The sequence below is a fragment of the Condylura cristata genome, unplaced genomic scaffold (assembly GCF_000260355.1).
Source record: "Condylura cristata isolate star-nosed mole 26May11 unplaced genomic scaffold, ConCri1.0 scaffold00008, whole genome shotgun sequence".
Taxonomy (NCBI): Eukaryota; Metazoa; Chordata; class Mammalia; order Eulipotyphla; family Talpidae; genus Condylura; species Condylura cristata.
This window is the reverse complement of record NW_004567109.1, coordinates 55308843-55322543: the sequence shown is the minus strand read 5'-3', so window position 1 is coordinate 55322543 and position 13701 is coordinate 55308843. Positions and strand designations below refer to the sequence as shown.

General features: G+C 43.0%; 1 protein-coding gene across 1 annotated transcript in view; it reads left to right on the top strand.

The window, feature by feature from the left end:
• LOC101627921 (guanylate-binding protein 4-like) overlaps positions 1 to 5964 on the top strand; it is a 26784-nt gene extending 20820 nt beyond the window's left edge. The window contains exons 12-13 of the mRNA XM_012722136.1: positions 5536 to 5731; positions 5927 to 5964. Coding sequence (XP_012577590.1) covers positions 5536 to 5731; positions 5927 to 5964 — 234 coding nt within the window. The remainder of the gene's footprint in view (positions 1 to 5535; positions 5732 to 5926) is intronic.
• The last annotated feature ends 7737 nt before the right edge of the window (positions 5965 to 13701 follow it).

The window sequence follows — 13701 nt, the reverse complement described above, 5'->3', positions numbered from 1 at the left end:
AAAAAAATTTTTCAATTAAAAAAAAGATTTATTTATTTATGCTTATAGAACTGGTGTAAAACCAGAGGTGTGGTGGGTGACAGGATTCACCAGAGACAGAGTGGGGAGCAGAACAGGCAGATCTACTGAAATATACTACTGAGTGGGCAGGTCAGGAGAGATCTGCCACGCCATGTGTGTCACTCTCTGGTGGGGGATCGAGCTCGTGCTGCAGTGGCTTCAGAGAGCTTCATAATATGGTGATTCAATCCATTGCGTCACACCAGGGAGAGTCCCAGTAAAAACTTTTAAGAAAACAACAACAACAACAACAACAACAACAAATAAACTGGTAGACAAGCCCAGGCCCTCAGAAAATCACCCTGGAGAGATAGACTGTTGAACTCTCTCAACCAACAATTTCATTCATGCCTGTTTCTCTGCATTTATCCCGGAGTCAAAGAAACTTAAATGGAAGGAGAGAAAACCGTGGAATTCTAAGTCAGGTGTGGTGAAATCTCTGACTATCCTCCCTCCTTCACAGGTTTGTCTTTGCATAAAACAAAGAAAGCTGTGAAAATTAAACAATAAGGCCCTCCCTGGTGGCGCAGCGGGTTAAAGCACAGCACTGAGAATCTAAAAGCCACTTCCTCATGAGTTCGATTCCCACCTGCCCCTGAGGTGACCACATGGCGCGGCAGACCTCTCCTGATCCACCCGCTGCTCCCCGCAGCAGTGTACTTCGTCAATCTGCCTGTTCTGTTCCCCACTCTGTCTCTGGTGAAGCCTCTCACTGCCCCTGAGCCTCTGGCCTGTACCCCAGTTCTGTGTGCACAAATAAAAAAAAAAATCTAAAACAACAACATTAAGCTCGTAGCTCATGTGTGTGTGTTTGTGTGTGTGCGTGTGTGTAGGGGGGGGCTGGGGTGGGGACCCTTTGCTCATTTTGGTTTCATTTCTCCAAAATGAGACCTGTAAGAGGTAATCAATAGCCTGTAACTTCCGGGTGCTTACAGAGAGGACTGCCTGAGACCCCGGAAAAAGCAGAAGACAAGGGCAGCAAGGATAGCTAATGATCTGTTCCCTGCAGTGCACACTCCTAGTCAGTTCCCTCCTCAACTTGGTTTTGCACATTTACTTATTTTAACAAAACAAACTACCAGGCGCCAGCTCCTCTGGGAAGGCAGCCAGAGGCAACACAAGAGAGTTAGTGGGGAGGCCGGGGGATTGTTCCAGGCTGGAGGGATGAGGAGAATGACACAAGCTACGCAACTTGTGTCGACCAACAAATTCCAGATGGAAGGGACAAGCTCTGAAAAATCAGAATTTCCATTGCTAACTTATGTTATGACCTCCCTTTTTTGTATCATCATAATATAAAAAATATTCTAAGCAACCATCAGTTTGCAACTAGATGACTTAGCTTCGCAAATTGGCTATCTGGCTGGGGCAAAGTAAGATCATCCCCAGGGCAGGAAATTCCTCTGTGTCTGGAGACAAAAGGCAAGCTCCAGGAGAGATAAGAACCCCCCAGAGCATCAAGACTCCTGAGAAGCTTCCTCAGTTTTTTTAAACAAAAAGCAAACCTCTGATAAAACTCCCAGGGCATAAGGACTCATGGACAATTTCCTAACATTATTGACACAGGTTTTGCTTAATGCATAACTATTCGAGTTCCTCTTAATTTATGCTTTTCTTAAATAATCACTAACTACTCTCTGCTAGTCTTAATCTTTTCCCAAAACAAACACTAGCTACTCTCTGCTAGCCTTAAGTTAGCTACTAGCTTTTCTTTAGACAATCACTGATGACTCTGCTAGCACAATTTATTCCTTCCCTAGGACCCTTGAATCCTTTGCTAACAGCTCGCCCTTTCCCAGACCCCTTATCTCTTGAAGTCATAGTTAAACATCCGTATACATGAAAGTTATCACAAAGATGTATAGTCTAGTATGCCATAAAGTGTCAGGAAGAGGATGCATCATTCCCCTCTTCCTTCAGAACTTTTATGCTGATTTCTTATTAACTTACCTTATGCATTATTGTAACTAACTACTTGCTAAACAGTATAAATAAAGACCTGCTAAAACGATGAGCAGGGAGACTTGCACCCAACTCTGTCTTCCTCACGTCCGCTCCCCTTTCCCCCTTCTTGGAATTTCCCTTGGCAGATGCGGACCCCAAGAGGAGAGAGTGGAGGGGTGAGGAGGGGTGAAGGAAGAGTGGCTCTCAGACTCTCCAATTGTATCAGGGCAGTCCCCAGGAAAAGGGGAGGTCCCACATTCCCTGCCACACCCAAAAGGAGGGTGGAGCTGAACAGGGAGGAAAAGAATCTGGAGAGGAGAATTAGGAGGAAGGAAGGATGGATGGAGAGACAGAAGGAGACCTGAGGAGGCACATGGAACAGAGAGACATGTGAAGACACTGTGCTTGCTTCTTGGTCCTGGACTGGTTGAAACAGATGTGGGTGGGAGGCCCGTGGGGAGGTTCTCTATGGCAGCGTTTATCTTGATTTTGATTTTGCTCTTTTCCTCCCACACTTGTCTGACCATTTCTGAGCCATTTCTATGGGTCTCTCCAGAGGTGCTTTAGACTTGTGACTGGCTTTCAGACCTTGCTTTGGGCCAACCCCTTTTAGGTAGACTTTAACCTATGAGGGGATAGGTAACTTTGGGTGTTTGATTTAGAAACTATATTCTTTATGTTTGCTATATTGCACACGGATTGTATTAAAGTTCCTTTCCATCAAAGATCTTACGTTTTGTCGTGATCCAGCGTATGGAAGAACCTATTTAGAGCAGGCAGGTCTGGGGGTTCAGTGGTGCCCCTCTCCCCTGCCCCTGCCCTGTAACACATTTGGTCTTGAAGCAGCTGTGAGGGGAAAAAGCCCTCCCCTGTCCTCAGGTGCCTGCTTTTCCTCAGACATCTCATTCAGGCTGCCTCAAGGAGCACTGCTGGGGAGGAGTGGATCCCACATATCTCTGTAAAATTGGTGTTCAACCCATTTCTTAGTCCAACCCCCTCACCCTTGGCCCTACCCTTTTTCCCCCCCACCTCAATTCCTCACCTTTCTCTGATCGACAATTCCTAATTATACCCTTTCTCCCACCTCAGTCCAACTTCCAACACCACCCAATCAGGTATTAGAGGAACAGAGGGGGGGGGGGAATCTTCTTCATTTACAATTCAAATTCTTTTGGAGTCGTGGTTTTAGAATGTGGGGGGTCCTTGAGTTCATTCTAGGAAAGGTTCGACCAGAGCTACCCTTTCAGAGGCACATGGTGAGTTTCCCAGGAAAATTTCTCCAGGAGACAGATGTTAGTTATATTTAAAGAGCAAGTTTATTAGGGAAAAAGAGCAGAAGAATAGATATATGTGGGATAAAACAGTTGCCCCGTTGTGGGGGCATTAGTTTTTGTCATCTTTTGGTAGGGAGGGACTCATCCTTTTGAATGGTTAGACTGTTGCTGATTTTGGACAATTATGCAGAATCAGAAAGAGACTGGAGAAAGACCAGAGATTCCACAATGGGCCCAATCTCCATATTGAACTCTCATGGGAGTGTCTGTGCTTTAGCCACTGCCTACAGCAGCAGCCTGATACCATGAGATAAGGCACTGAAGCCCAAAGATATTGATTTCTATAGCTTGGTTGATGGCCAAGTTAATCCCTTCTACCCCCACTTCCTTGTGTGAGTCACATTTCAATCTTGTGATAACTTTATTCCTCCATCACAAATGGGGCATCTAACTCACAAGCAGTGCTGCAGGTGTCTGAGGGAAGACTGGGGTAACTAGCTCATAGGACCCAGTTTAATTTAACTTCATCAAAAGTATACTTGCATTAAAAAAAAGATTTTTAAGCTCACTTTTTCCTTCCCAAACCTTTTTAAAATTATTTTTTAAAATTGTGGTAACATTATGATCACCCCCATCAGTTATCACCACCATACTGTAGCCACCAAGTACTTGACCATAGTTCACTGTGCTTCCTTCCCTCTTTGTTTTCCCCCTCCACTTGCCCAAATTTTAAAATATGAAAATAGAAGGCCATAGTTCTCCCATGTATATATAACACAACAGAAACAAGACTCCCCCCGTTTTGATTACAATCACTAATAGAAAAAGGAGAGAGGTTTTTCAAGAAAGGCTGTTAAACAACTTGATGGTGTTTTTTGACAAACAGGTGTTGCTATTTCAGTCCAATGTCAATCCTTCATTTTCATTTAGAAACACTCAACTTTTGATCAATACTTTGTAGGATTTACTATATACCATCAGGAACTAAGGAGTATTCTAGAAATTAAGAGATATTTAATCCACTATTTACCTTAATCACAAAGGAATTATTAATAGAAATTGCTGTTTTCAGAAGAGAAATTGAGGCACATGACATTAATAAACCTTCCAGCGGTTACATTGCTAAGAAAGTATGGGGACATGTGAATGTTCTTTAGCATTGTCTTTCAAACATACAGTGTTTTTCAAAGATCATTACTGTTCTCTGCTGATTTCGTGTGATACCTAGGCACTGCGAATGGAAGGTTGACCAAAATAGAACGTGACAACTGTGCAGCTCCCAAATTATCTTGACTATTCCCTCTCAACCCTGTCAACCCATAAATGAGAAATTACAATCAGCCTAGATAAATTAACTCCTGTGCCCATTATAATTCCTACATCTGGATAAGGTTGCCCTTTAAATGTATTTCATCATAATTCCTTCACTCATAACTTTTTCTAGGTATTAAGGAGATGTAATTTGAGAAAGTGCCATTCTTTCTTTCTTCTTTTGCTCAGGGTCACTCTTCTTCCAGCCTGTTCCTGCTGCCACTGATTCACCCAAACCTGTCCTCATCACTTTTACTGATATAATTATTTTCTCATTCTAGGGAAGGACTTCCCTGACAAGCTCCATATCTCTTCAATCAATAATAGTTTCTGTGCTCATTATATTATTTGAGCAAGTACTGTATTTATGCATATGTGTGTTTTGCCTTTTTGCTTCTTTGTTACCTGTCCGCCTCTTCCATGCTCCCCCAACACACAGAAACACACACACATACAGACATATTAGAATTGAGCTCCATGAGGCAGAAGTTGTATCTATTTGTTCACTGCCGGGTACTGAGCTCCAACAAAGAATCCCGGCACATAGCAGGTACTCAAGAAGTATTTCTGCATTAATGAAAGATTGATGCTAGAGCTCCTGAAATCTTCTCTGGGTGTTCTTAATCTCCAATTCCCTTTCTTCCTCCACTTATTACCCAAATGCTAATGTTTTAAGTCTTTATATTTGCTTAGTTTCTATATTTTCATTCCATTTACTTTATAGATCAAGTTTGTTTTATGGATTCATCAATAAGATAAGGTGCATTAGGCCACTACACCAGTGTTGATGCATTAAGCTACAGAAGATTTTTAGAAATACACAAAATGTAGAAAATTGAGATAATACATTCCAGAGCAGAAAGATGATAAGCATATGGTTTGTACAATCATGAGCTCTCTGACCTGCAGGGCTGTTATTTTCTGGAGTTCTTCCTCTGGGTTACAGATCACCATGGCACCTGGATACATCATGACAGCCCCCATCTGTCTAGTGGAAAATGAGGAACAGCAGCTGAGGGTAAAGCCTGAAGCACTGAGCATTCTGGAGAAGATCTCAGAGCCCGTGGTGGTGGTGGCCATTGCAGGGCTGTATCACAAAGGAAGGTCCTACCTAATGAACAGCCTGGCAGGACAGAACCACGGTGAGTGCTGCTCAGGGGCAGGGGACATCAGCTGGACAGTCGTGACGTGATGGGTTGATGGCACATCTTTAAGGTTCATTTTAGCAATAGCTTAGCAGTTCCCAGTAATTATTATTGATAAGTTTATCACCTCAACCCCATCTGTCCCCAAATCTCCCTATCTTCTAATAAAAGAATTCTCCAATTTTATCACAGGATACCTCATTAACTCAATCACAATTGCTCTGATCTGATCAGGAGCTCAGGTCCAGCAAGTATACATTTACTTTTCCTCTAAAATAGGGTCTTTTGTAGTAATGCAAATATTGTTCAATTGAACAATATGAAAATGGATGGAGAAAGAACAGATAATAGAAACCCAGGATAGTCCATCTAAATGATGCTACCATAAAGCTTTTTTGCATCATTTCATAGCAAAATTTGATCAATTATACCCCCTTCTCATTCTCTATTTGGCATCATCTAATGTAAAGCTATAACATGTAGAGACAGTTGCAAAAAGAATATATATATGTATATATATATATATATATGGATATATATCTATATCTACACACACACACATATAATAAATTTAATCAATATAAACTGATAAGCTCTGGAATCAATGCCTAGATGTAGAAATAAAACAACAACAATATATAAAAGCCAATATCACACTCTCTTCTACTAAAGTAGAAGACTCCCCTTAGCAGTACATTTCAGTAAATCTGCCTGTTCAGCTCCCATGGATTCTCTCACTCCCCACACTTCTGCCTTTACCCCAGTTCTTCTATGAAAAAAAAATTGCAGTAAGATGAATTTGTAAGTGCATAATAAAGAAAAAAAGAAAAGGAAGCTCCAGAATGAATACTTTGTGCCAAATTCCTTATCAAGGAAATCAAGGAAGAAATTGCTGTATTTGGTACTGAATGAAGACTATGTGGCGAAGCTGAGATTCTGTAGAAAAGAAATCTCAAAGATTCACTGGCAGCTGTGGGTCTTGTCAGCCCCCCACCCCCCAACCCTGTACCCAGTTACCCACTACAGTCTGTGAAGTGGGAGTGGGAGGCCAGTATTAGCAGTTGCTGTGTGTTTTGCAACTATCCCTGGCCGGGTAAGTTCATCTTCAGTTTTCACAGGCGAAAAGAGAATTTGGAGCCTTCAGTAGATTTTTAGATTTTAATGTTGACGCAGGGGACAGACCAGATTTCTCTCAGCGTCCGCCTGGCTGTCTTTCCCTGTGTAGTCCCTGTCTAACCACCTCAGAGTGACGCCACCTTATAGCCTGCCACAGGTGTCCTCACTTAAATACACACATTAAATATTCTCTGGGGGCTTTATCGCTGTACAATCTATAAGTCATTCTTCCACAAGTTTCCCTTGGTGAATGTAGAACACTATAGCCATAACCCCTAAGACTAATACAAACGAACAGAGTGCAACTGAATACAACTAACAGAGCTAAGCCCGCTAAGGTGTTAGGGCACACCAACCAGGGGCAAAGAGAGAAAAGTTATTGGCACCAACAACAGGTGATCGCGTCCATCTGGCTGTAAAGAAGCCAGTTTTTGTCAGAAGACAACACCGTAGCTGGAAACAGTGGCCTCCCAGGTGGTGAGCACCACACATTTTGTCAGCAAAGAGGCATCAGAGGGCTCTGTGTGTAGTAAGAATGGCGTGCTCATGATAGGCCACAAAGTCAACACAAACGTTCCCTTTAGGACTGTGCTCTGATCCGCCACCCCAGGGTGGGTAACACACTCGTGGCAGCCCCTTCCAAGTCGCCTAAGTCGGCCTCCTGGCTGCATCCCGAAGAAATGATCAGAGCTACCCAACATCTGTGGGGAGCCTTAACTCTTCAAGGCCATAGCCAGTCCATAGTCTGTCTTGGGTCCAACCAGGTTGGGTTGCCAGTAAAATGTTTCCCTCCACCAAAATCCACGTGAGGGCACAAAGGTCTTTACTCTGGCATTAGCCAGATGGGCTACAGAATGCGACATGGCCAGCCTGTGGCTCAGCTTGCCACTGAAGGGACTGCTGCATGCAAGGGGGAAGCACTTTATTCCACGCACAGTAATCCACATTCACATGCCAAGAGCCATCAGGCTTTGTCACAGTCACATGGTGAATGGCAGGGACTGGGGAATCCTCCAAGTAGGATGGTGAGAGAGGAATGATGCAGTGATAAAAGGCCATGTCTCTTGTTCTGTACCACCAGACTCTCTAGATTTAATAACCTTGTTTTCTTACATTCCAAATGAAAAAGAACATCCCTAAGAAGCTAGCGTCAAAATTACCTACTACCAGGCTATCGCAAAAACAAACTGGCACCAACCTAAATTTCCCCCAAATCTCCAGCTGCCTGGATCACAAGGATAGACATGCTTGTCCACTTCCCCCCCTCTTGAAACTAGATAAACACCTGCCCTCCGCCAAAGTACAGGGTGGTGGTCTTTCAGACACAAGTCTGCTGCCCTCCTAGGTTTGTCGACATGTTAAACAACTTTCCTTCTCTTCAAACTGTTTTCTTTTATTGACTAAGGAAAACTGGGACCAGAGCCATGCAAAAAGACATGGGGACCAGCCTGACGTGGACTGGGTAAGAGGGCCATGTGCAGAAATCACTGCTACAAGCCACAGATGCATCCTGTGCCTTCACTGTTAGTGCTATAAAGGAAGCTCTGCTAACCACACCGAGAAACAAAATGTTCCCCACCCTAGCATTACCTAAGGGCTTCAATTCTTGGATGAAAAAACCCCAACCTTTTCTGAGAGAAATGATGCTTCCAAAGAAGGGCAGAAAGAAGGAGATAGCCCAATGTTCAGTAAAAATTTCCCTTTTTAAAAAAAAGATTTATTTATTTATGCATACAGAACTGGGGTTCAGGCCAGAGGTGCAGGGGCGGTGAGAGGTTAAAGGCTAATGAAAAGGAATGGTGAGGGAAAGTTTGGCAAGAAATAAAGTGTGAGACAAAGAACAGCAAAGCAGAAATGTTTATTGCGCTGTGGGGCGCTTCTGGACCAAGCCAGAAGGAGTTGCACCGGTTGAGGGTTTTGGGGTTTCTTAAGTAGTGTTAGGATGGCAGGGAGCCGTCGTGGCAGAGAGGTTGGGAGGTGGCTACTTTATTTGAGGTTTTTTGCCTCCTTGGTCGCCCAACAGTCTTTGGTGCCAGGTGGCCAGATCGGGAGATATTTTTTTCTCTTTTGGTTTAGCAAAGATTCCTGGAACTAGGGGCAGGGGGGCTTCCTGGAACATTCTGGGCAGTGGCCTCCGGGGGGGGGGGGGGCTTAACCTAACAAGAGGGTTCACCAGAGACAGAGTGGGGAGCAAAACAGGCCAAATGACATCAGTTCAGAGAAGTGGTGGGTTCAGAGAGAGGAGATCTGGGTTACCTGAGAAAAGTTTCAGCAGAGCTCATCTTTCAGCAGCACAGGGTGAGTTTCCCCAAGAAAGTTTTCCCGTGAGGCAAGATGTTTATTATAAACAAGGGAAGAGAAGTAGAGGAGGCTTGCACAGACACAAGCGGGCAGGAAGAGCTGCCCCTGAAAGAGACAGGTTTGTTAAAAGAGAGGCCTGCATGGACACAGGCGGGCAGCCCTGGGAGGAGCACTGCTCTGCTCCTCAAAAAGGGTCAAGACTGGTGAAGAGACACCACAGAGGCACAGGCGGGCGGAGAGCTGCCCTTTGCCAGCGCAGAAATTGTACCCATACAGGCTCTTTGGGAGGGGCTCATCCCTTTGTGGGATGGTTAACTGCTGCTACATGATTTCTAGGGTTGGCACCTAAGGATTTTTTATTTGTCTTTTATTGTTCACTAAGACTCATATCTTTTTTTAAAACCACTCCTCACTGTCATACAATGTATGCTTTATCCACTCAGCTTTGGTCCCCAAGGATTTTTTTCCTCTATTTGGTTTGCCTAGGTCGACTGAGAAGGCCTGGTGATTCTTTACAATGGGCCTCAGTCTCCATATCCCTGCCTGCTCTGAACCTCGCTCTATGCCTCCAGACACCACTTCTCTACAGTCTGTGTAACAACTGTGTTAATCATTTCTACCCTCGCCGTTAGCATCTGGCCTTGTGTGAGCCAGTTTTTGGTCATGTGATGTCTCCTTCCCAAATTTTCTACTCTTAGTCTCGATAAAGCTTACCTACTGTAACTTCAGGGCTGTTCTCCCTGAAGCAGCCCTACTCTCTCTCTATAGTTCTGATACCAAATGCCAGCCTCAGTTTCCCTAAGCCAGTTAAAGGAAACAGAATCGGAAGAGAGGAAAGTAGTTCAATCTGTTGGCAAACTGAGGAGGGCAGCAGACTCATGTCTGAGAGAACACTGTCCTGCTCTTTGGCAGAGGGCAGTGGTATTCATACCAAGGAATAAAACAGAAGGGAGATGGGCAAGGGCCCACATGTCCTTTTGATACAAGCACTTGGTGTTTAATTTCCTTATTTTCCTCTTAGGGATGTTGTTCCTTTTCCTTAGAATGCAAGAAGACAAACCTGTTAGAAATGCGACAGATAGGAATGCTTATCTGATGGGGCAGAAGAGAGACCTGTTCTGTTTCACTGCATCAGTTCCATTCAATGAAACGTTTGCTGTGGCTTTTTACTGCTGGCCTGCTCTTGACATCTACCTCAGGGCACCAGGGAGATCTCATGCCCAAGTGCCTCATAACAGAAGGAGCACTGAATGTACAAATATGGGGTAAACTGAAGAACAAAATGATAAGTACCAATCTCCTGGAATAAAACACGTATCTGTGAGTCCATACTGATAAAATTAATTGCACAAATAAACTGATAAGGGACAGCTCTAGCTTACAGTAGAACTCAACTTAATAAATATGGATGGGATGGGAAAAAAAGAAAGAATTCTTCAGACAGATGCTAGACAATAATTATCACTAACATATCAATTGATGCTAAGTGAAACCATAGAAAGTAAAATCATATAAAGATATGATAAGGGACCTCCCACTTTCACTCCTGGTGCAATGCAGACTCCAAAGGGACAGAACAGTTCTATTGTAACAGTGTGACAAGAAATAGAAAGGGGAAGTCTCAGGTTCCCCGCCCCACTCAAGGAAGGGTGGAGCTGAGCAGCCAGGAGAAGCTAGAAAAATCTGGGGAGAGGAAGGGGAGGAAGGAGGGATGAGAAGACTTGGAAGAGGCACATGGAGCAGACAGACATATGGAGAAGCTGTGCTTGCTTCTCAGCCATGACCATGTACCAGGGACGGGGGAGACAGAAAGAGAAACTTGAAAGAGACAGAGATGTGGGCGAGACCCATAGGGAGGCTGGCAATGGCAGCCTTTATCATGACTTGGAGTTGGATTTTGCTCTTTTCCTTTCAGATCAGCTTGGCCCCTTGCCTATGGGTCCCCGCCAAAAGGTGCTTAGACTACATGGCCCTATTTTGGGCCAGCCCTGTTTAACGGGGCTTTTACCCACAAGGGGATGTGTAACTTTAGGTATTTAATTGCAAAATATTTTTAAAAAATAGTAATAGTTTATTTTTACATCATTTTGTGCATGTTTCCATCTCAGTTGTAATCCCTTTGGGCTTTCCATCACCAAATCACCCATAGTGCCATCACCATAGTCCGGTGCATTTCCCTTCCCCCACTGTTTCTGATCTCACTCCCCATTCCACTCCACAAGATGTCTCTGGTATATAGCTGTTCATTATTATTGTTATTTTCTTGTCTGGTCCGTTATACTCCTGCCATGAGTGAAACCATTCGGTATTTTTCCCTTTTCTTTCTGGCTTAATTCACTAAGCATGATCTGTTCCAGCTCCATCCATGTTGCTGCAAAAGGCATGGCTTTCTTTTTTTTTTGTTGCTGAGTAATATTCCATTGGTATATGTACCACATCTTTTTAATCCATTCATCCATTTTTGGGCGTTTGGGTGGTTTCCATATCTTTCCAATGGTAAAATAAACCAGCAATAAACATGGAGGTGCAGGTATCTTTTTGAGTCAGTGTTTTTGTGTCTTTTGGGTAAATACCTAGGAGTGGGATTGCTGGGTCATATGAAGCTCCATGTTTAGCAGCTTGAGGAGCTTCCAAACAGTCTTCTGTAGTGGTTGTACTAGCTTGCATTCCCACCAGCAGTGCACATCCTCTTTCTCCAAATCTCGCCACCATTTGTTGTTGCTAGTTGTTTCAAGATGTGCCATTCTCACTGGTTTGAGGTGGAATCTCATTGAGGTTTCAATTTGCATCTCCCTTATTACTAGTGATGTTGAACATTTTTTTCATATGCTTGTTGGCCATCTGCATTTCCTCTTTGGAGAAGTGACTTTTTAGCTATTCTGCCCATTTTTTAATGGGATTCTTTATTTTTGTTGAGTTTTATCAGTTCTCTGTATATCTTTGTGATCAATCCTTTATCGCTAGATTTGTATGAGAAAATTTCCCAATCAGTGGGATGTTTGTTTTTTGTACTGTCTCTTTTGCTGTCCAGAAGCTCTTTAACTTGATGTAGTCTTCATCTACTTATCCTTGCCTTCAATCTCTTTGTATTGGGTGCTTTATCTTCAAAGACGTTACTGAAGTGTATGTCATGTAGTGTTTTGCCCATCTTTTAATTGCAAAATCTTTTAACTATATTCATTTTCTTCTCTCTATTGCACACTACTGTATTAAAGTTCATTTTATTGCAGATCTTATTCACTAGAGCATGTTTTGTCTTTATGCAGCAGATGGCAGGACCCATTTAAGCATGCAGCTTTGGGGGTCCCAGGATGCCCCTCATTCTATCTGTTAACATTACCAGTTCCATGGAAACCTGCTCAACTGGACAAGGTGGTCCAGAAACGGGCAGAGGAAACCTAAGAGACCATTCTATGCCACTCAAAGATTATGTTCCTCTTAAACATCATCAGAAATACAAGAGCTGCTGGGGTTAGATGTATGGCTGCTATTCTAAGACATATTTTGTTCTATGCATTTGGTGAAATTGATCCAGCTTCCTTCTGATGTTCAGACTGCCATCAAGAATGAAGTAATAATGATGATTCAAGTGGAAACCTAGTCTAGCATAAGGGAAAGTCATTGTGATCTTGCTGCAGGAATGGGCAACAACCAATTGTCTGAAGGTTTAAAGTTCCTCATCGATTTAGTCCATTTTCAAAATTGGGACGCCAGGGCAGACCCTCCACAGCAGACCTCTGCGGGTAAACGAGTGCATAATTCCTCCTAATTTAGTACACAGTCGTATTCTTCAGGTAGGTACTTAGGAGTGGAATAGCTGGTGCATATGGTAGATCCAATTTTAACCTTTTGAGAAACTTCCATTTGCTTTTCAGAGAGGCTGGTTCAGTTTACATTCCCACCAAAAGTGTAAGGAGATTCTTCTTTTCCGCATTCTTGTCAACAATTGTGGGTCTTGATGTTTTGGAAGTGGGCCATTGTCACAGTAGTGAGGTGGTTTCTTACTGTGGTTTTGATTTGCATTTCCATGGCCATTTTTTTTTTTTTCATCTTCTCCTTGGCCATCTCTATGTCTTCTTTGGGGAAGTGCCTACTTAGCTCATCTTTCCATTTTTGCCTGGGTTATTATCTTTTTTTGTTGAAAACAATATGGAGGTTTTAAAGTATATCTTCAGGACGATGCTTTAAAAGAATTTCTTCCAATCAGTTCTTGGGAAAATATGAGTCCTTTTCAATGTGCCAAAATTTGAGCATCTACTTCAGTACAGTTGAATTTAGTTTTTAAAAGTGCATTCAAATTTCCCTGGGATACCAATGAAATGCATGCCAGAATTCTTGCTAAAAATGAAATTCAAATATAACAGAAGCATCTTAAGAGAAAGAAAAATGTTACCAGAAGCAAAGAAAATATTTGTAGCATTTGTCAGCCTTTAGAAACTATTTTTATACATTTTTGCTCATTATTATTTATTTATTTTTTAAAAGATTTATTTATTTATGCATACAGAACTGGGGTACAGGCCAGAGGTGCAGGGGCGCCGAGAGGCTTC